The sequence below is a fragment of the Ctenocephalides felis genome, unplaced genomic scaffold, assembly GCF_003426905.1.
Source record: "Ctenocephalides felis isolate EL2017-DRISC unplaced genomic scaffold, ASM342690v1 CF-g0.4_SCAFFOLD_01170, whole genome shotgun sequence".
NCBI lineage: Eukaryota > Metazoa > Arthropoda > Insecta > Siphonaptera > Pulicidae > Ctenocephalides > Ctenocephalides felis.
Genome location: NW_020537324.1, coordinates 54,519,334 through 54,542,911, shown reverse-complemented (window position 1 = coordinate 54,542,911; position 23,578 = coordinate 54,519,334). Strand labels below are relative to the sequence as shown.

The window sequence follows — 23,578 nt, the reverse complement described above, 5'->3', positions numbered from 1 at the left end:
AAACTATGATCAAAACATACCAGTAACTTAGCAAAGCTTAAAAAAGCTTGTTCTGATCGTAAAAACCTAAATGCATTAGTTTGAAGTTGAAACCAATATTGACTGTAAGGTCACCAGTCATAAATTCACCAAACTATTCTTGATATCTTTCAGGCATTTAGCAACAGATCTTCAAACGAATGTTTGTGTGCTATTGTTTATTCATTACAGATACAAATAATTATTTCACATTTTCTAAAAAGGTGAGAATGCGTGAATTCAAATAAGTACCCTACACTTAACTTTTTGTGAGCATTTATTTTCTGAGCCGATAATAATATAAATTTAAATCTGGAGTTTGAGGTCACCGGGCAATTAGCAGTAGATGATAAATACAGATCGTATAATGTCAGGCAACACTAAAAGATAATACTATTTTACTAAACACCTACATCAACAGACTGACGTACCGACAGTGTACAATTACATAAAAAAAGTTTACTGAGAATTTCTATAAACTCTATCATCATGCTCTATCAAGTTTCATCAAAATACCAGAAGAGTAAAACTGAGGTTCTTCTTGCTAGATGTAGGGATCACACTAACGTCAACATTCGGGCACTTGGCCAATTCATTAAACAATAAATAGTTTAGTATGGCAAACAGACCATGCCAAACTATATCCTGACCAACCCATAGGAAAAATTGGGATACACATATTATTAAAAATATGTCTTTGTGATTTTTTTGAGAAAATGTCATCCTTTTCCTTTTTTTAGTCACAATATACTGTTATTCTATATTATGTACAAAAGTGCTGATGATGTAAAGGAAACTGTTTGGTATTATTTCGTTTACATGCGTAACACACAACTGTTTAGTCAAACAAGTAATATCTATTGCTTATTTTTTTTATGGAAACAGTTTTAACTATTCATAACAGAATCAATAAATAATAAAACTGATGTAAATAAAATGTTCTAAATTTTACGATACTGACTTTTAGTCGATATCAAAAATTGGAGAATCAAGCCTGAGACGTTGCCTGCAGTCGTGCAAGCTACCCAGAACATTGGCTCTGGCGGATTCTTCCCATTCGGTGTGATGGGAACAATAAAGGGCGCTGCAACTTGTTTCTATGGTTACATCGGTTTTGACTGCATTTCAGCAAGCGGCGAAGAAGTTCAAGAGCCAAGAAAAACCATACCACGTGCAATAATTGCAACACTGGTAATTGTTTTCATCTCGTACTTCGGCGTTTCTGCAGTGATAACACTTATGTTGCCTTACTACGATCAGGTTAGTGGTTTATAATTTTATAGTAATTATCGTCCACTTTAAGTTTTAAAACTTACATGCTTAATTGAACTATTTAAATGTATATTCATTCCAACGATTTTACTCTTCCCGAAGGAGAAGTTTGTTTTCATCAAGAAATACGATTCGCTAATTTTATGTTTTCTCGACGTTTCAAGCCATTCTGAATCGAATGGGACCAAATTTGGAAAAAGTATGTGTGTGTGTGAGTGTGTGTATGTGAACAGATTTTTTTGCCGTGAATCGACGTTTCAATCAATGTATTTTGACGTGGATTATCTTTTCTCAGTCTTGTGCATCGATGAGCTGAAGCGTTTCTTTGTAAATAGCAGAAAAGTGAAAGAATTTTCGTCCATCTTTTGGCTCTCAATTTTGAATCGATTTTAAAAAATCAAAAACTGTTCGAAAGATATTGGTTGGGAATGATACTGATTAGTTTCAAGTAAAAATCTACCGGATATTCTTGAAAGTACCTGTTGAACAAAAAATCCGATTTTTATGAACCTTTTTTTGGCATAGATATCATGGTCTTATAAAACATACTAAAATGTTACGGCTCTATGACAAATAGTTTAATGTTAAAAATTTATCAAAGTTTGAGAAAATATTAGAGTCAAAATTTATGTCAAAATCATTATCAATTCATTAAAATTTAAAAATAATAAACTACAATTTTAGGGCTTACAAGCACGTGTCTCTGCAGTATGATTAATATAATTACAATTAATTTAAATGTGTTTGAGAAAATTCTATTCTAAATCGCGATGTTTAGATTTAATTGAAAGCAATAACTTTATTTTTGAAATAAACATAAACAATTTTATCTAAATATTAATTTAAAGATTAAGTCAATTCCTACACATTTCGGGAAGTTCATGCAACTTGCCTTAAGGCTAAATGCCACTTTTAACTATTTTTTATATATTTTCCTGCTCACATCTATGCAGTTTATTCATTGCTAGCTTTAATGAAATTACTCAAGATTGTTATAGTACAGCTGTCTACTGTGTGAACGAATATTATAGAATTTATTAATTAGCAATTACTTTATTTCTTTATTGAGGGTTCAAGTCCTAGATGCTATTTCCAATGACAAACCGATCATGTCGTGTTTGAAATATGACTTTAATTGCATTATTGTTTTCAAATATTATAAATATTTTTAATGCTATTATAAATTTATAATTTATTATTATTTAAATATGTATAATGGTTGACACTAATAAATATGTGCATCACGAGTGTTACCATATTACTGACGAACATTATTCATAATTATTATATGATGTGTTTATTTTTAACTCTTAAATGCTATCTCGTACAATAGTAAAAAAGTTTTACTTCAATCGCGTGTGAACCTTACGCGCACTCTTTTTTTCAATTCTTTCTATAATTAACATTTTCATATTCTTCCAAAGAATCGTGATGCGCCATTGCCTTATGCGTTTGCTGCTGTTGGATGGAATTTTGCAAAGTGGATAGTTGCTATAGGAGGTCTTTTCGGTTTAATCACTAGGTAAAATAAACACATATATCAATGATTATATGATTAAGAATATATATAACATTTATAGAAAAAATCTTTTAGATACTCGTAGAAGATGATGAGAACTTTCTTATATTAAAACCTTCACTAACCTCATAGAAAATGATCTCATAGAATTTTCTTTTAACAAAGATAGATTTCATATATTTAAATGATTCGAAAACTTTGACTTTTCAGTTTGTTTGGATGTATGTTTCCACTGCCTCGTATTTTGTATGCCATGGCTTCTGATGGATTGATTTTTAGATTTATGGGCCGCGTTAGTGATACATATAATACACCCGTCAGTGGAACAATTCTAGCTGGATTACTTACCGGTAAGGTCATCAAAAAAACATCACATTTTAATTATTAGAATATTCTAAAATTGTTTTTACTTTAAATTTTATAACTGAAATTTCAGGTTTGATGGCTGCATTGTTTGATCTAAATCAGCTGGTAAATATGATGTCAATAGGAACGTTAACTGCTTATACGATGGTTGCCGCATGTGTACTTTTATTAAGGTTAGTTATTATTTGAGATTAGGAATTAGTTATTTTTATATAAACAAATAATATTTTTTATTGCTAGTTAGTATAAATTAATCTAATATTTATGTGCACAGTTCTAATTGTTTGAATAGTATCATTATATCATTTATATCCATCATCACATAATGCTGTTTTTGATCATTGCACAACTATTATTTATTGCTATATTATATTTTTTCATTCACAATTATACATTACCATAGTATGACTTCAATTCGCAATCAAATTCTAAGCATTTTTATTTTATTTTAGTCATTAAACTTATAGTTGTTTAATTGTGTTTTGCATAATCAATCATCACAATGGAATATAAATTTCATGAGATTCACAAAATATGAATGTGTTATCTTCTATATATATAAAAATAAGTCGGGTTTTCCTTCCTGACGAAATAACTCCAGAACGCACGAACCGATTTCGACAGTTTTGCATTAGTTGGAAAGGTCTCGGGCTCCGCAAGGTTTATAGCTAAGAAAATTAGTGGTGCATGGCATCGTGCCCTAATACAAATTGCTGGAACTTCACGCACCGTAATTAAAAATTCGAGTAATAAAAATAATCAATAATTGTTTTAAATAATTGCAAATAGATTATCTTCTATATATATAAAAATAAGTCGGGTTTTCCTTCCTGACAAAATAACTCCAGAACACACGAACCGATTTCGACAGATTTGCATTCGTTGGAAAGGTCTCGGGCTCCGCAAGGTTTATATCTAAGAAAATTAGTGGTGCATGGCATCGTGCCCTAATGCAAATTGCTGGAACTTCACGCACCGTAATTAAAAATTCGAGTAATAAAAATAATCAATATTTGTTTTAAATCATTGCAAATAGATTATCTTCTATATATATAAAAATAAGTCGGGTTTTCCTTCCTGACGAAATAACTTCAGAACGCACGAACCGATTTCGATAATTTTGCATTCGTTGGAAATTTCGAGTAATGACATTAGTGAGAATTCTTGCCGCAAAGAATCAAAAATTGCTGGCGATTTGGTGACATACCAATAATTCCAACTGGTTTTCCGTTCGACTTCAAACAATTGCAATTTACAGTTCGCCTTGCGTTCGCAATAACGCAAGAAAATCATTGTTTTTCACATGGGCAGTTATACGTTCCCTCTTCACGAGTTGGAAAACCATCCGCTTTGTTTGTGTTAACGTCACACCAAAAAACAAAAAATGTGGTTTACCAAAGAGCACTTCAATGAAACGGATAATTGGCGGATTCACTTTCATTTACTTAGAGAAGTTCAACTAAAAAACACTTCACTTTTGTAATCGAAATAAATTCATTACTGTTGTGCAATAAAATCAAATTTTTCCTTTTCAAATATAAAACAAGCAAACAATTTCTTCATCTTTCTCACGAAACCATCTGGTGGCGAAACGGAGTTCGTCGGGTTTGCTAGTTAATTATAATAATTATAATATAATAAGATATGCGTCAAAAATTCATAGTGCAGTAAACGGAGAGGAAAAAAAGGTATAACCTCTGAATTTTTTTACTGTGCTCCGAATTGCATGAAATTTTGGAATTAGGTTCATCTTAACCTGAAGTTCAAAAGTGAAAACAATTCGGGATCCGCCACCCCCCACGGGGGGTTGCCACCCCTTAATAAATAAGTGGATATTGAGCCGTTTTATCGCTATTAAACGTTTTTAATATTGAAGGATATAATTAAAAAGTATTTTTTAATACATTTGCCTTGCAATAAAATCATTTTCAATCCGTGAAAACCCTAAAACCCTTCAAAAAACCTCTAAATTGAAAAAAAAACACTTAAAAATAAATTTCGGTATGATATAATAAGAATTACGTATAATGTAAATAATATTTTATGTTTTCTATCTTGATTATCAAATTTTTAACCACTTTAAAAACAACCTCTTGATGAAAAATTGTTTGAAAAAAATATTTTGAAATTAAAAGAAAATTACGAAATTCAAAATGATATGAATGTTATTTTAATTTCTCGAAAATAATTACCATACCCATAATTTGTTCAACTCTTGAAACTACCCTTAAATAAAAACAGTTAATATAACACTAGTAGCCAGTATAATTTTGTCTATACTCGAATATTTGTTGTTCTTGTTACTAATTAATTCATATTATTTCTAAATATACGTTTTTATTAAAAATACACATAAGCATATATATATATATATATATATATATATATATATATGTTTGCGCCGCACCTGTGTAGGTTGTCGGACCTGTAAAAGGTTTGTTTTTCTACTTGGACAACACGTTTCAAATTTAGGCAATCGGGCAATTCTGACTCATAAAAAAGGCCGATGCAGGCAATAGTTTTACCATTCAAGTCTATTCTTTCCGTGCCTTTCATTCGTTCAGTTACTTTCAGTGTTCGAGTCGATTTATTCCGTGGCTTTCATTCATTTTGGTTTAATTCATTCATTCAGTTACTTGCAATCAATACATTCAGTTCCTTTCAGTGTTTGTTATCAGTTCAATATTATCAGTGGATTAAATTTCTATTGTGTGTCAAGTCAACAGTTATTTTTATTTGTCAGTGTATTCGAATTTCTTTTCAACCTATCCAACCGACTACGCTGATGTTTCCAGATCCAACCAAATAGCTGCCGCGGCTTGGACTTCCAAAACAGATAACATTTTCATACAATATTAATTAGTGTTCATTTTTGTTTTTCATTTATATAAAATTTATATAGAATATATTTTAGTTTATTATTGATTACGGAGTAAGAAGAATTTTATTTTTAATTTATATTTGTTTACCATTGGTTTTTGTTTTCTGAATACATTTAATTTTTTTATTTTTCCTCGAAGTATAAAATACTTCGAAAGGGGTTGAGAAATACTTCGAAAGGAGTTGAGAAACCCCCCAACATCAACATTTGGTCCTTTTGAGCCGGATCCTAATTATTATTAGGATTAATTGGGTGTATACAGAAAACAAAAATATATAATGGCGCCTAAAATCGATATTGGTGCAGAAATTGCACGTCTAACCGCCAAGAGAGAGGTGTACTTTTCAATTGTGCAAGAAACGTACGATCTATCGCAACAAATTGACCCTTCAAACAAGACACAATTTCTTGAAAATTTATATATTACTGAAAATGCTCGAGAACAATTCATTCAATTGTGTGATGAAATAAACAAATTAAAATATTTAGATAATCCTAGTTTCATTCCGGAATATTCCGCAATAAAGGCCCTTGAAACGATGTATGCCAAAATAAAACACGCTGAGAAATTATTAGATAATAAAAATGCGCATAGTTCTTCAATTAAAGACATTGTACCCAAGCAACATTTACCGTCCATTGAAGTACCTAAATTCTCAGGTGATATTCAACAATGGCCATTATTCTATGAAACATTTAATTCACTAATTCATGAAAATACAGAGTTAGATAATGTATCAAAATTTCATTTTTTAAAAGGAGCGTTACAGGGTCCGGTTTTAAAAATATTTCATTCTATACTACCGACCGCAAATAATTATCAAATTCTTTGGGAAGCGCTCATAAAAAAATACCAAAATAAACGGTACTTAGCCACCAATTATTTCAAACAACTATTGTCATTCAAAACCATTTCATCTGGACAAATAAATTCATTCCTTGAAAAATTCGATACCGCGGTGCAAGCGCTCTCCCAATTGAATATTCCCGACGCCTATGATTTCCTTATTACGTCACTGGCATTCTCGAAACTCGATCCGTTGTTACAAGAAAAATTCGAGCATTTTTATCAAGGTGAGTTTCCCAAATACCAAGACCTCCTGCATTTTCTTCAAAAGTCACAACAGGCAAAAAATCAAGTATATGGTATGACCAACAATTTCACTAATGACAAACCCAATTACAAAAACACTAAAATTAGCCGGTCATTTTTGTTGAAAAATAAATATGATAACAAATGCTTTGTGTGTCGGGAACAACACAGAGTGTTTACTTGTTCGAAATTTCTATCATTGAGTATACCTGATCGGCGATCCCTTATTCAAAAATTAAACTTATGCGACAATTGTTTGGGTCATAAGATAACGACTACATGTCGATCGAATAAAACCTGTTTATTATGTAACGAACGACATCACTCGCTATTGCATACTGGCAGCAATTTTGCGAGTACGGATCAAAATAATCTTTCTAATTCCAAATCAAATAGTACGGTTTTATGCGCATTTAATCAAAACAAAATCGCACATCATATTACCATATTGCCGACAGCAGTAGTAAAAGTTACTACTAGAAAAGAAAACATTTTATTACGTACAATTATTGATTCGGGAAGCGATAGAAATTTTGTGACATTAACTTGGTGCAAAAAGGCTGATTTACAAATTCTTCCAATATCAACCCAAGTGATCGGGTTAGGCAATTCGTCACATAAAGTTATTGGATTAGTTAATTTCACTTTGAAATCTTTAATTGATTCTTATCAGTTATCGGTCTGTGCATACGTAGTACACGAGATAGTGGGAAAGCAACCACAAATTACCATTCCGATTTCATCCATCAAAACATTTCTGAATTATCCTTTAGCGGATCCTAACTTTCATACACCCCAGGAGGTCGACGGAATTTTGGGTTGCGATGTTTTCGGCGAAATTCTTGGCACTAATCAGGTTAAAAATGATAAAGGATTACCTGTGGCCCTAGAAACCCGGTTGGGTTATCTAATATTAGGTTCCATTCCTGATTTATTGAAAATACCGGCACTTCTACTAATTTATGTAATGTTTCAGATTCAGATTTTCATTTACAAATGAATAAATTCTTACAATTAGAAGACATTCCCGAAATAATCCCCTCTTCTAACGATGATTTATGCGAAAACCATTTTACTACAACTACTACGCGATCTCCAGATGGACGATATGTAGTAGCGCTGCCTTTTAAAAGTGAAGGCAGAAATTTATACAAATCATTTCATTTAGCCTTAAGCGATACCACATGCTTGAAAATAATTTTTGAAAAATCCCGAATTTCATAAAAAATATGCCGCCGTCATAGAAGATTACCTGACTCAAAACCAATTATCCTTTGTCGATTATTGTCCGGTAGATCATGAAGTCGATGATTTTATTAAAATAAAAAATGGATATTATATTCCACATTTCGCAGTCGAAAAAGAAAGTTCCTCCACGCCTTTACGCGTTGTGTTTGATGCATCTGCGAAAAATTCAGAATTCACTTCCTTGAACGAAATTTTGCATGTTGGTCCTAAATTACAAACCGACATTTGTTCAATCCTTCTAAATTTTCGTTTCGGGCCTATAGCATTAACAGCTGATATCAAACAAATGTATCGTAATATTTGGGTTCGTAAACAAGATAGAAAATATCAAAAAATCTTATGGAGACCGTTTCCCGATGCACCCATTGGCATCTATGAATTAAATACCGTAACTTTTGGTCTATCATCATCTCCCTTTCAAGCTATCAGAACCATCAAACAACTATCCCGAGACGAATGTTCCAAATATTCTCAATCTATTTCTAGAATTCTTGAGAACGATGTCTATATTGATGATGTGGTTACAAGTATCGACTCCTTGGATAGCGCTAAAACCATTTGCGAGGGTTTGCAGACTGTATTATCGTCTGGTGGTTTTGAATTAAAAAAGTGGGAATCTAATAATTCTAATCTGCGTAAACTTTTTTCTGATTCTGATGTACAAAATAAACATTTCTCTAAATCGGATTTTCAAATGGAATCTTCTACAAAGGTATTGGGATTAAAATGGGATCCCTTATCAGATAATTTTTCATTCGAAATAAAGCTTACGTGGAGAAAATGGACAAAGAGACAACTTCTTTCAGTAATAGCGCGAATCTGGGATCCTCTGGGTTTCCTAACTCCGATAGTTGTTAAGATAAAAATATTATTGAAAAAAATTTGGACATTAAAAATCGATTGGGATGAGGAATTACCATCATTTATTATTACATCATGGTTAGCCGTATATTCCGAATTAGAGCATCTTAATAACTATCAGATTCCGCGTTATCTCGAAACATCAAAACAAAACAAATGTTCATTATTTGGTTTCGCGGATAGTTCAGAGCAAGCGTATGGAGCGGTAGTTTATATTAAATCTCTTGGCAATCCGAATTTCTTGTTGATTTCAAAATCGCGTGTAACACCGATTAAAAACCAAACATTAGCCAGGCTTGAACTTTGTGCCTGTCATTTACTGTCAAAACTTCTGAATTTTATATTAACGAATAACCAACATAGTATAGATTTTGATTCTATTTACTGTTTTTCCGATTCTATGATTGTCCTTCACTGGTTAGCAGGACCGGCTACTCGTTGGAAAACATTTGTAGCCAATAGGGTAACAAAAATACGGGATCTCATTCCTAATGCACAATGGCTTCACATTCCTTCTAATCAAAATGCAGCCGATTGTGTTTCTCGAGGTCTTCGACCTAAGGATTTTATCCAACATAAGAATTGGTTGTTTGGGCCGGATTGGTTGAATGGTCCTATATCAACTTGGCCTGCAAAAACGGTTGAACCTTCCGGAGATATTGATCAAGAAAGAAAAGCTAACGCTCTAATAGTAAAGAGTGTCATACCACCGATCAATCCTTTATATGAATTAACGCAAAAATTTTCTAATTGGTGCAAACTTGTAAGAATTTTCGCTTATATATTGAAGTTTTGTAAAATTATAACAAATCGAAACCGACTTTTGACTTCAGATTTGAAACAAGCCGAGGTTATTATTATTCGATTAGTCCAAGAACACCATTTTCCCGAAGAATTCAAACTATTAACGAACGGAAAGTCTTGTTCGAAAAGTTTTGCCGACTAAATTTGGTTTTGGATTCTAATAATTGTTTACGCGTTAAAGGTAGATTAGGATTAACAACTAATAACAATCCACTTCTTTTGCCAAAAAAAGACCAAGTAGTAAATTGTCTCATAGATTACTACCATATTAATAATTTACATACTGGATCAAACTTAGTATTATCTTTATTGAGGCAAAAATATTGGATCTTGTCGGCTCGTGCAATAATTCGTAATCGTCTTCACAAGTGTATGACTTGCTTTCGACAGAATCCGAAACCCATTTTTCCATTCATGGGCGACTTACCAGTACCGCGCATAACAGCCAGTAGAGCTTTCCTAAACGTCGGCATTGATTATGCAGGCCCCTTCAATATCTCCATGAGTCGTCACCGAGGCGCTCGAACCTACAAGGCTTATATATGCTTGTTCATCTGTTTAGCCACTAAGGCGATACATCTCGAATTAGCTTCAGATTTAACAAGCGATACATTTTTAGATTGCTTGAAACGATTCCTAGCCCGGCGTGGTCCTATTAAATGTATTTACTCCGATTGTGGAACCAATTTTATAGGAGCCAAAAATACTCTTGATTCCTTATTCCTTCTCCTAAATTCCGAAGAGTATAAAAAGCGTTTCAATGAATTATTGGTTTTACATGACATTGAATGGAAATTTAATCCACCGTTTGCCCCACATTTTGGAGGTATATGGGAGGCGAATATTAAATCAGTGAAGACCCATTTGTTTAAAGTTATAGGGTTGCAAATTTTATCCTACGAAGAGTTTAATACAGTCCTCAATCAAATCGAAGCCTTACTGAATTCAAGACCGTTATGTTGGCTGAGCAATGATCCATCGGATCCTCAACCTCTTACGCCTGCGCACTTCTTAATGCAAGAGCCTCTGTCGGATTTGCCCGTTGACTATGAAAACTTGAATTTGACTAAAAGAAAACAATTGTTAGATCATATTGTCGCTTCTTACTGGAAGCGATGGAATGTGGAATATCTAACCGAGCTACAGGTCCGACAGAAATGGAATACAGTCACTAATCCTATTAAAAAGGGTGATTTGGTAGTTGTAAAACAAGAGAATGCGCGTCCGCTTCATTGGGGGTTGGGAAGAGTTGAAGAGGTTTTTCCGGGCCCTGATGGAGTGGTTCGAGTAGCATTGGTAAAAACGGGAAATACCCTAATCAAGCGGCCTGTTGTCAAACTATGCCCCCTACCTATTCAATAGTTTATATCTGAATTATTCATTTCAAAAAAAAAAAAACTTTTCTATCTCATGATATATTTGCTTCTATATATAGTTTTGCCAAATTTTCAATCTCCAGGGCGATGAGAACATCCCTCATAGTCTCTGGAAGATTCTTGTAAATGTCCAAAAATCTAGACCCTGGCGCGAAAATAAAACTTCCGCAATCTAGATTGTGTGAATGTGGTAGGTCGCGAGAGCGGGACCCTGGCGCGAGGTCAGGCTTCCGTAACCGATCTACTCTGAATGAAAGTTTGAATTTATTTTGGCAATTCTATCCTTCCTAATCATGAGGTTCACTATGTACCAATTTCGAGTATTTTCAGAAGTATAAAAGGCTAACCTTTTAGTCGGGGGAAAATGTTTGCGCCGCACCTGTGTAGGTTGTCGGACCTGTAAAAGGTTTGTTTTTCTACTTGGACAACACGTTTCAAATTTAGGCAATCGGGCAATTCTGACTCATAAAAAAGGCCGATGCAGGCAATAGTTTTACCATTCAAGTCTATTCTTTCCGTGCCTTTCATTCGTTCAGTTACTTTCAGTGTTCGAGTCGATTTATTCCGTGGCTTTCATTCATTTTGGTTTAATTCATTCATTCAGTTACTTGCAATCAATACATTCAGTTCCTTTCAGTGTTTGTTATCAGTTCAATATTATCAGTGGATTAAATTTCTATTGTGTGTCAAGTCAACAGTTATTTTTATTTGTCAGTGTATTCGAATTTCTTTTCAACCTATCCAACCGACTACGCTGATGTTTCCAGATCCAACCAAATAGCTGCCGCGGCTTGGACTTCCAAAACAGATAACATTTTCATACAATATTAATTAGTGTTCATTTTTGTTTTTCATTTATATAAAATTTATATAGAATATATTTTAGTTTATTATTGATTACGGAGTAAGAAGAATTTTATTTTTAATTTATATTTGTTTACCATTGGTTTTTGTTTTCTGAATACATTTAATTTTTTTATTTTTCCTCGAAGTATAAAATACTTCGAAAGGGGTTGAGAAATACTTCGAAAGGAGTTGAGAAACCCCCCAACATCAACAATATATATAAGACAATAGTTTTGGGCACCAAATACTGCTTACTTATACACTGTTCGAAATATGGACACAATTCGACAAAAATGCGATTAGTTTTCGGGTCATAACTCCTTTAATTTCGACTTCATCACAATTTGCAATATACCATTTGAAAGGTTAATAAAAGGGCTACAACTTTTTTTATCATAATTTTTTTTCGTAACTCCTCTCATTTTGAAACAGCAAACGGTTAAATGGCTCGAGAGTGACTCTGATTGCGCGTCAGCGCATTCTTTATACAATCAGAACTCTGTCAATTTTTGTGTGAAAGAAAAATAATAAAAAACAATAATAAGCCAGAAACCCTTTGCTTTTTATCTATATGTTTTTATACGTATCTTTTATTCTTTTTGAGATATAATGAAAATAAGTTCGATTTTTAGAAAAATCGGAAAAAAATATTTTTATAAAATCGTGAGTTTTCTGAAAATAGTTTGTACTAAAGTAGTGAATCTGCCAGAATCCATCAAGATGTCTATATTGAAGTAAATTCTAGATGGAATGTGAATTACTTAAATTCTGAGGGAAATGGGGCTCATTAAACCATATGCCGCAGGGTGGTGGCGGAACCCGAATTGTTTTCACTTTTAAACTTGAGGGTAATATGAACCTAATTCCAAAATTTCATGCAATTCGGAGCACAGTAAAAAAATTCAAACCCAAAACGCTTCGTTTACTGCACTATTAATGAATAAATCGAGTTCATGAAATTATTGGAGATGACTAATTATATAAAAATGTGGTTTTGGTTTCTAGGATCTATCATTCAGTGTCATGTTGCAATGTATGTGCTCGTCCAAAGCTTTTTCATTTTATAGATATGAATACCCAGTTAAGGTATACCATGCATCAGATTCAGCAGCTGAAAGTGAAATGCTGTTATCCAATCATAAAGCGAATCAGCATGAAGAAGTCGAAGACTCTGAAGTTGAATCAGATGAACCCGGTAAAGAGTGAGCATTGGAGTTCTAACCATGCCTATTTTTAGGTTAATTTAGAAAAAGCATGTGAGAATGCATGGAATGACTTTTTATAGTTTGGTTTGCTATATAACATAATTGTCAATATAGCATGTTGATAGTACCTGCTTCTTTGTAATACCTTTTTGATAAATATTCTCAAAAGGCAACTGTTTTAATTTAGTATACTTCATGTAAATTTATTTTAGCTAGCTGGCTTATAAATCCCATTTTAAACTTCTAATAGTAGTGCTTTTGATTCTTCTCGTCTTGTAGCACGTAACAGTCTATGTCAAAGTAAACATTAGTAAATCGATTTTTAAAAACATTTTCTATTTTGTTTTCACATTAATTTTTGTAGTAACTTCAAAAAAAATTTAAATTAATCATCAAGCTAGGTCGATGAAGTTTACAAAAAAAATATTGTTTATACACAAAAGATCTCTTTTTATAATATTTCATAACTATTTTTGACTCAATTTGAAAGTTTGATCTAAATAGCTAAATTTCAATTATTACTAATTAAGTCCATTACTTACACATATCAGGAAATTCATGCAACTTGCCTTATGACAAAATGCCATTTACAACTAGTGGTTTGCTTTTATTTACAGGTATGACGCTTCCGATTCCGATAACTACACTAGTACACCACCTCAAGAAAGAAGTGCTCTAGTTTCGAAAAATAAAATTGTTAAACACAATTTGCGGAATGTATTGTCGCAAGTGATAAATAGAGAAGGTTCGACTACCCCGACGTCTTTGTCACAATATGTGTTCCATTGGCTCATTTGCATATACGGTAAGTAGGTTAAAAATATTTTGTGAATTATCTTCCATAACGATTACAGTAGCCAATCGTTTTTAGAGAAACGATTGGCTAATATTATTATTAATTTTTGCTAATACATTCAATTAACACTTTCCATTCGCGAATTCCGAGATTTGTATGAATTTTTCCGCCGGAGTGGCGGTATCCGAGTCAAAAGGGTTAAAATACAATTTGTCTTTATATTAAAACTAGATGATGCGATAGATATTGTCCTGTCCCACGTCTACAATTCAAAAGTTCCAATTTTTTTAATATTCTATCCTATACTTTTTACTATTCTATTTGATGTCCTGCCTTTATGATTCATTTTTAGTCTTAGCATAAGCAGTATAAGAAATTCAGAAAAAAATAATATAGAATCTGCGGTAAAAGAACAATATACACACTTAATTTTACCACAATAATAATTTAGTCTATAATTTTCATAATCTCGTACGATATATTGGTTGCTGTTTTGCAATTATAATTTCTAAAGTACATTTATCTTACTAATAATGTAATCATTTTAAATTTTTCTTAATTTAATAAACATTATTGTTTATGTTTAAATCTTAGATGAATTAATTTGTAAAATCTATAGATTTATAGTTTCTATGAGCACTCTTTAATCTAAGATCAACTTGCTAAATATTCCATATCCAATGCCAAACAAATGAATTTTTGGCACATGAACGAATCATTTTTTTTTTGATAAGTAGAAATATTTTTTATATTGCTAAATAATTTAATAAAGTAAACAAAAATGCGACATGCATAAGTGTAAAAAATGTATATGCAATTTTGTACTTATCGCGTTATTTATTAAACTGAATTACATAGTTTCATCTGCCAAACAAATACTGTTGACTGTATCTTATATTAGTTTAATTTAATTTCAATTCAACTCAGCTGCTTTTCGGCAATAATAATGTAGAAATTACATTTTCTTGTATATTGTATTCTAATATTATCTAGGTTCATAATTTCGGCTAAATTCAAATTTCAAGTGAATTGAGATTTCTAGCAGATGACAGTTCAAATGTTTTCAATATTCGTCCATGATAAGTCGTTTTTTTGTAATTTTTGCCATTTATTTCTACAATTACTATAATTTTATTGTTCATTAAATCTTAAAAATTTCTTTGGCAAATTTCTTTCTTTGACAAACTCTAAGAAGAATTATCAAGATCCGAATAACCGTTTAGGAGAAGTATCAAATTATACACTCGTAAAGAATTTTATATATAAGATCAGTTTTACGCATTGTTGTCTGTAAATAGGTTTGCGATGATTTTTTCTGACATCTATTGAAAATTAGTGGTTAATGGCGTCATATCTCAAGACAAGTTGCTGGAACTTTCTGTACTGTAATTTAAAGTTTCGAAAAGATTAGAAAGGAAAAATTAGATTTTTTGAATTGAGCGGCGAGCTGAAATTTGAGCGACGAGCTGAAATTTGACCGACATTTTGTAATTTTTGATTTTTGAACATTTTGATTTTTTTTCTAAATTTTGATACCCAAATACAAGTCGGTTTAAATGTTGAGATTGTCGAAGACATTTGTTTGAACTATATATGCTAGCTTTAAAGATTTCTTGATGCGGAATGGTAACAAAATTGGTACTTAAATCAAATCTCTATAAGATATCTGATAATTTTATATGTTCTCAAAAAGGTCGGCAGAGAATTATATCCGCATAACTACACACATACACATGCATATATTATTACCAGAATGAATATTAGATTACGGTTATGGATTTTAGCAAAAACATTATTTTTATAAAAAAAAATATTGTCTACTTTATTAATAATAAATATATATGATTAGTTAATAAATTATTCTGTTCAGAAAACTTATTTATAAAAATATATAAGATTAAAATTGTAAATATTTATATCAAAGAAGTAATATTTCGGACAGATGACATATCTCAAATTATTATCCCCGATTATATATTGTATATTATGTGTTTATGTATTTTTTTGGTATAATTAACTTACTGAGAAATAACCATAATTAAAATAGACCTTAATACAAACTCTGACCATTTCATCAAATTTGAAATATGTGTTTTGCACATTTATATATTTATGTTTCAAATTATTATTTGAAGTATTTTAACCTTTATTTTTCTGTTTATTTTATCATTTTTCTATTTACTTTTTATACCAGAATCTAATTTATATTGATTTAAAAAATACATTGTAACATATAAATCTACTCAATGAATGATATGATATGGATATAGAATCAAGATCAACATGAGTAGCATGTAGAATGCATTTGTATATAAAATCTTTTCCTTGCCAAACATTAAGTACGTATTTTCTCATGTACAAATATTTTTAAAATTTATGTTTTGTTGAATTATGACTTGTTGAATCTGCACTATATTAAAGTTGTTGTATTGTATGAAGGAAGGCAACCAATGGTAATGTGGATGGCAAAGTTATGATTATTATTTTATTTATTTATTTATTTATTTATTTAAGTGTATAGCCCACAGATTTCTCCAAGAGGACTCAAAAATACAATTTTTACATAATGAATAACAATTAAAATATATACAAAATTACAATATATAGTTAGTAACATAAAATGCTTAAGATAAAATTACATATAATGCAGAATGTAACAATATTTTTTATAAACAGAATAAGAAAATAATGAGATATTTGAAAAGAAAATAAAAAGTTTAATATGTGCAGATGGAGATTATTTGATTAGGTGAAGTGTTGTGAATATCTATTTCAGTATTAATTAAGTTAAAGTTAGAGGACATAAGTAAAATTGGCGAATTTAAGAGAGAATTAGATTTAGGGGTAGGATAATTGAAAAATAATTGTGAACGCGAAGATAGCCTTGGAACATTAAAGGATAGTTGATTGAGAATAAGAGGACAGTCAATAGAATTACTGCAAAGCTTAAATAAGAACATAATTGTACAGATAAATCGACGTGAGGCAAGGGAAGGAATACCAAATTCTTTTAGTAAAGCGTTGTGGTCAAAGCCTCGTTCAGGGTAAATTTTATATGTTTTATAATAAAGGTATTTCAGAAATTTTCGCTGAATCTTCTCTATCGCATCAGAGTTGTTAATTTGATGAGGATACCAAATAATCGAACCGTATTCTAATTTTGAACGTACAATTATTATTTAATCGTTGTATTGTCTACGCTTTTAATTTGTATAAACATTTTCTGCATTCTATTTTAAGGAATTCTTTGTCTGGCTCTCGGTTTAAGTCTAGTTTATGGCGAGAAGGCACTAAGCAAATGGGAGCCATGGATAATCGTCTTATGTACCTTCTTGTCATTGCTTCTGGTGTTAAACGTCTACGCCATGGCTCGGCAACCCAGTAGCGGCAAACCAGACACATTCAGTGTAAGCTAATTTTTAAATTTAAACTACAAAAGTAGTAAAGCCAACCCTCCGATTATGCTCTTCAATATGAACTTTTCAATTTCATTTAAACAATTTAGAGTTTATCATATCTTTTGCATTTATTGGTCATCAATAACGCGGTACAAATGATGTGATTTGTACTGATTATGAATTTTTTATAGCGCGGTTTTCATACAACGCACTACGAATTAGTCTGGATCGTGCGCGTTAAATCGGAGTTTTTATATGGTTTCCATATTAAACTCACTGCGTTATCGGAGGGTTGAGTATACATAAGCAGGACACATTGTTTGTTCCAGAAAATTGATCCGCTAACTAATAAAAAATGTAATTAGTGCTGCATATGTTGTGCTTTAAGGTAAATTGATGGAACGCCCTGTACCAAAAACTAAATTATTAAAAAAAACTTTGGTAAACTTTGAAAAAATTAGATTTTTGAGAAAATTAAAAATTTTTGAAAATAACTTTTGAAAAAAAAAATTTCTATTTTGATTTTTTTTGTATTTTGATTTTTCATGAAAACTTTGAACATTTTTTTAAGCGATCGCGCTGCATAGCTGATTTGGTGTCAAAGCGCATAAGCGTCGCGTAGTCGTCTAACGTGTAAACCCATATAAATGTACACAAAATTTGTAATTATTATTACAATCTTTATAAAATATCTTATAGTACGATGTACATATGTGTAATGTTTATTTTTGACATTATTTTTATTGGATCTCCGGAGACGCTGGACCTGCTTTGACAAAAATTTGACCAGTTTTTCATTTCGTCAATACAAGTAAAATATTGATTGAAGTATTAAATCAGATGCTCCGTTATCTCCAAAACTGATATACCATTTTTGGCACTTTTTGCCCCGTATCTCTGAAAGGCTAGGCCTGCTTCTGCCAAAAACTAATCAACACGTCTCCTTATCAGTAAGAATCTATTGTTTTTTAAATCATGCAAATTGGTTGATTCGTGTTCGTAAAATCGTCGACGAAAATATGAATCCGCACACACATACACAAACGCACACACACAAAAGGTTGAATTTTTTATTATTTTGATTTTTTTTTTTGAAAAATATAGCAATTGAAGAGAATCAATATAATAATTTTTATGAAATTGTTTTATATCAAAATTTTATTATCAATACAAAAGAATAATTAAAGTAGTTTCACTGTTAATTTAATTCAAACGTAAATTTTTAACACCTAGGTACTGCGGAACTCTAGATTGTATAAAATTATTAACTTCCCTAGGGTAAGTTATTGTAATGGGCCAAAAATCGAAATTGAAAATTTTTACATTTATCGATGTTTTGAAGGTTTCTGAACATTTTGGCATACCTCAGAAAAAATGGATGTGTGTGTGTGTATGTATGGATACAAATTTCGAGTCATGTTTTCGGGCGCACGGATCAACCGATTTGAATGGTTCAAAAAGTATTCGATTCCTATTGATAGGGAGATGTGCTGATTAGTTTTTGGTAAAGGCAGGTCTAGCAGTTACGGAGATTAAGAGCAAAGAGTGCAGAAAATAGAAATCGAGTTTTTGAGAGAACGGAGCATCCGATTTGAATGATCTAACAAACATTCAATTGGTAATGATTGGGAGAAGTGTTTTTGGCAAAGGCAGGCTCAGTCATTTCGAAGATACGGAGCTAAATGTGTAAAAAATGGCAGTTTTTGAGAGAACTAAGCATCCGATTTAAATGATTCAAAGAACCCTTTGTCTTAACAAAATAATTAATTTTGGAAAAAAAAATTGTTTCAACTTTTTTTTTTCAAAAAAAAAATTTTTTTGTTTATCAAAAATAATTCAGATTTTATTTTTAATTCTGACTATAGTTCTAATATACTTTAAACAACTAATTTTAACTTTGCAACACGATGCCATACACTCCACTAGTTAATGATTATATTATTATTAATGATATTAATTAAAACTAAAAAAGCAAAATTTCTAATCTTTAAATTCATGTTTTCTGACTATTTTTCGCTATAAGCGAGGAAAATATTTGAATACTACTGCAGCAGAACTCAGAAACAAGCAAAATTATAACCTTATTAAGTCCCCAAACAAAATTTTCAATTATTTCCCAAAAATAGATATAAAATGAAATATACTATTTATTGAAAATTTTGTATTTTCTTCCTTATTGAAATTATATTTATTACTAGGTACCACTCGTTCCATACGTTCCTGCAATTAGTATTTTTGTGAACATTTTACTAATACTAATGCTGGACCCTGCCACGTGGATTCGATTTGGGATATGGATGACAATAGGTAAATATTTTGTGAATTTATAAAGACTATAATTGCACCAATTTTGAAGATCAAAAATATCATTCTTTTAATTTTATATCGTGTATCTAATCTAATGAAATAAGTAAAATATTACCTAAATATTCTAAAATGGGTTGTAATAACTATGTTTGCCTAATGCTTGGGTATATTTTCTTGAGATATGTAGTCTCATAGAAAGAATCATACAAATTCATATATACAATTTATTTATTAAAATTTTAATATTTTATATGGGTTCATAATCTGAAGAATGCTAGGCAATACAATTAATGATATCATTTTTTAAATCGTTTGGAATTGTTCATATCATTATCATAATTCAAGTCCAAGTCATCTTAAATAAGTTTTCATGTTATTATCGGAATATTTTATGTTATTATAGGATTCTTAGTTTTTGTTCTGACGAGACATTGTGTACGCAAAAATGATGACACCACTTGGAGAAGCGTAACGCCTCGTTCAAAGATACCTATAAGAAATAATCCTATCCCCAGCGTAGAGCTGCCCCATAATATAAATTATGCTTATGAAAATTGTGTTGAAATTGAAACAATGGAGGAAGTAAAGCAATCACCCATTTCAATGCATGAATCTTTGGTCGTTTTACCAGACTTAGTCATGCCCACGAAAGCTTTAGCAACAACATTAACAAACAATAGTTGTGATAAAGAAGAAAAATATTCACCAGACCTTCAACAAAATGTTGATTCACTAAATGAAAAACATGTACTAAAAAATGAAAGATCTGACCAAGTTTTTGAACCTTCGGAAACTGTTATGGCCTATTTTGATGACATATTACAAAATGAAGATACCGAATCTTCCACGTTTAAATCGTCTCCTGAACTTCGAAAAAGCTCTTCAAAAAGCAATAACTCATCCATTAAATCAATTAGAAGTAGTTCAATATCTTCCACTGAATCTAGCTTACTACGTGACGGAGCGCTGAAAGATTTTCCCGATACCTGTGAAACTAAAAATGAAATCGATATCAAAAATGAAGAATTCAAAGACAACGATGATAAAGCTCACTGTAATGACAATATTCAAATAGTTAATCCTGCAGGACTGGTGAATTCTCAAAGTGATGATTGTTATAAACCCGAAATTGATAAAACTAATACAGGATCTAGTTCTGTAAAGCTCAGAGATAAAAATTCTGACTCAGCGTCAATTAGAAGTTCCTTATTCGCCCAAAAATTAGAGAAAATTCTTGGAGATGGAATTGGAAGTCAAAGTATTGAAGGAATTCCGTCTATTCAGTCAGTTCCAATTGAGCAAAATAGTCAATTGAGCAAAATAGCTCAAGATTCAATTGATGCGACTGATCTGTCTACAAGTACTAACACTCCTTTTAATATACCCAGTCCTCCAAAAATGCCTACTCCAGAAATATTAAGAAAAATAAACTCTACACCGGCTAACTTAAATAAGCTAAGAATTTCAGTGATCCCATTATTTGAAGAATTAGAGAACAGAAAAAGTAATCTGAGGCATAGACCAGAGAATGTACTCCATAAAAATATAAATGAGACACAATTATTGAACAACCAAGAAACTTTAGAACTGCAAGGAAAGCGGCAACCCGAAACAAATGCAATTGCAAACAAAAATTATGCATTAGTAACAGTTACACCTTATTCATCGCCGGAAATATTAAATGATTCAATGCCTCCTAATTTATTGGAAGAAAAAAGCGATAAACTAGAGAATAATATCAATGATGGTGCCAATGTCATGTCGCGAGCAGAACTTAGAGACAAACTAAACTCTATTCTCGCTTTTAGACTGTCACAAGTAGAACCAAAACAAAGTGAACAAATCTCAATACTGCCTGAACATAATAATGAAGAGCATGACGCATAATTTACTAAATTATAAAAATGTTTTTCTTGATCGCAGCATTTATTTCAAACTATTTCTAGGAAATGGTAAAATGAAATACTATCACTTATTATTGCTGTTAGTAAATTTTTTAAACGTATATTGCACAACTTAAAATAACATAATATCTAGGGAGCTGATTTGATATTTTTTTGTTATTGTAAACTTATTCATATTATAATTTTTTATCATGCTTAAAATACTTTTAACAAAAATTTTTATTGCTTGAAATTGCTAGATGGGAACAAAATGACATGGTGATTTATTTTTCAATGATATTTATTTAATGATATCATAACCAGTCTCAATGGTTTTCACTCATCTTTGGTTAACTGACTACCTGTAATTTAGTTTTTTAATTATGTAGGGACTATAAATAACATATTTATTAAGTAAAAATACAACCAATTACAAAAACCATTTCTTCTATATAGTACTGACAAAATAGTATATATAGTGAGGACATACTGAGATGCTAATTTTTAACTTCCCGATGGTTAAGTTATAGTAATCGCAAATAAATTGAAAATGAAATTTTTTGCATATGTTCACGTTTTAGAGGTTTCTAAACATTTTGTCATACCTCAGAAAAAATTGATGTGTGTGTGTTTTGTGTGTCTGCATTTTTTCGTTCACGTTTTCGGGCGCACAGATCAACCGATTTGAATGGTTCGAAAACTATTCGATTTCTATTGATAGGAAGATGTGCTGATTAGTTTTTGGGAAAGGCAGGTCCAGCCGTTACGGAGATACGGAGCAAAGAATGCAGAAAATAAAAATAGAGTTTTTAAGAGGACGGAGTATCCGATTTGAATGATCAAAAAAATATTCAATTTGTAATGATTGGGAGAAGATGTGAAGGCGAAGATACAGAGCTAAATGTACAAAAAATTGCAGTTTTCGAGAGAACTAAGCATCTGATTTGAATGATTCAAAAAACTATTTTTTGGTTTCTTAAAAACTAGTTATTTTCATATTTGAAATAATAACAAGTGGTGCGTGGCATCGTGCCTTTAGGCAAATTGCTGGTACTTTCCGTACCAAAAACTAAGTTTTAAAAATTTTAAATTTTCAAATTCAATTTTTTTGCTATTACTATAATTTACCAGGAAAGTTAAAATAAAACATTGTTCTATTGCACATCGCAAAAAATAAGTTTTTATTTTCTGTTCACAATGATTTATAATGACTACATGAATCGATTTTTTTTAAATAACTTCTTATGCACACTTTAGTTTAATAATCTATTGACAGACAATTAGATGATAGACTAACTTTTAATTATCAATTTTCTTTTAAAACATTGTTTTAGTAAAATTAAATGATTATTGAGTACTATTTTATTCAACTATAAAATTTAAATTTTATTTGCATTTCATATTTTATTAATTGTTTATCGTTATTGTAACCATAAGTGTAGATCTATTATTGTATGATATTAACATTAAAATTAACCTATAATTAAATGTATGGGTATTGCATGTATGCATAAAATTATAATATATATATATAATATATATATATATATAATATATAAATAAATATATATATATATATATATATATATATATATATCAGTACATGTATAAATTATTTATATACACAAAATATATCTATGTATATATATATATATATATATATATAATGTTGCATAGATATAATTATTTTACCAATTTATCAGGT

At 30.9% G+C, this 23,578-nt stretch overlaps 1 protein-coding gene across 1 annotated transcript in view; it reads left to right on the top strand.

Moving 5' to 3' along the window:
* The window catches only part of LOC113366132 (high affinity cationic amino acid transporter 1-like), a 36,696-nt gene extending 14,699 nt beyond the window's left edge, over positions 1-21,997 (top strand). Inside the window, exons 6-13 of the mRNA XM_026607686.1 lie at positions 986-1,278; positions 2,715-2,812; positions 3,020-3,159; positions 3,246-3,348; positions 14,107-14,294; positions 17,526-17,692; positions 19,882-19,990; positions 20,394-21,997. Coding sequence (XP_026463471.1) covers positions 986-1,278; positions 2,715-2,812; positions 3,020-3,159; positions 3,246-3,348; positions 14,107-14,294; positions 17,526-17,692; positions 19,882-19,990; positions 20,394-21,877 — 2,582 coding nt within the window. The 3' untranslated portion in view covers positions 21,878-21,997. The remainder of the gene's footprint in view (positions 1-985; positions 1,279-2,714; positions 2,813-3,019; positions 3,160-3,245; positions 3,349-14,106; positions 14,295-17,525; positions 17,693-19,881; positions 19,991-20,393) is intronic.
* The last annotated feature ends 1,581 nt before the right edge of the window (positions 21,998-23,578 follow it).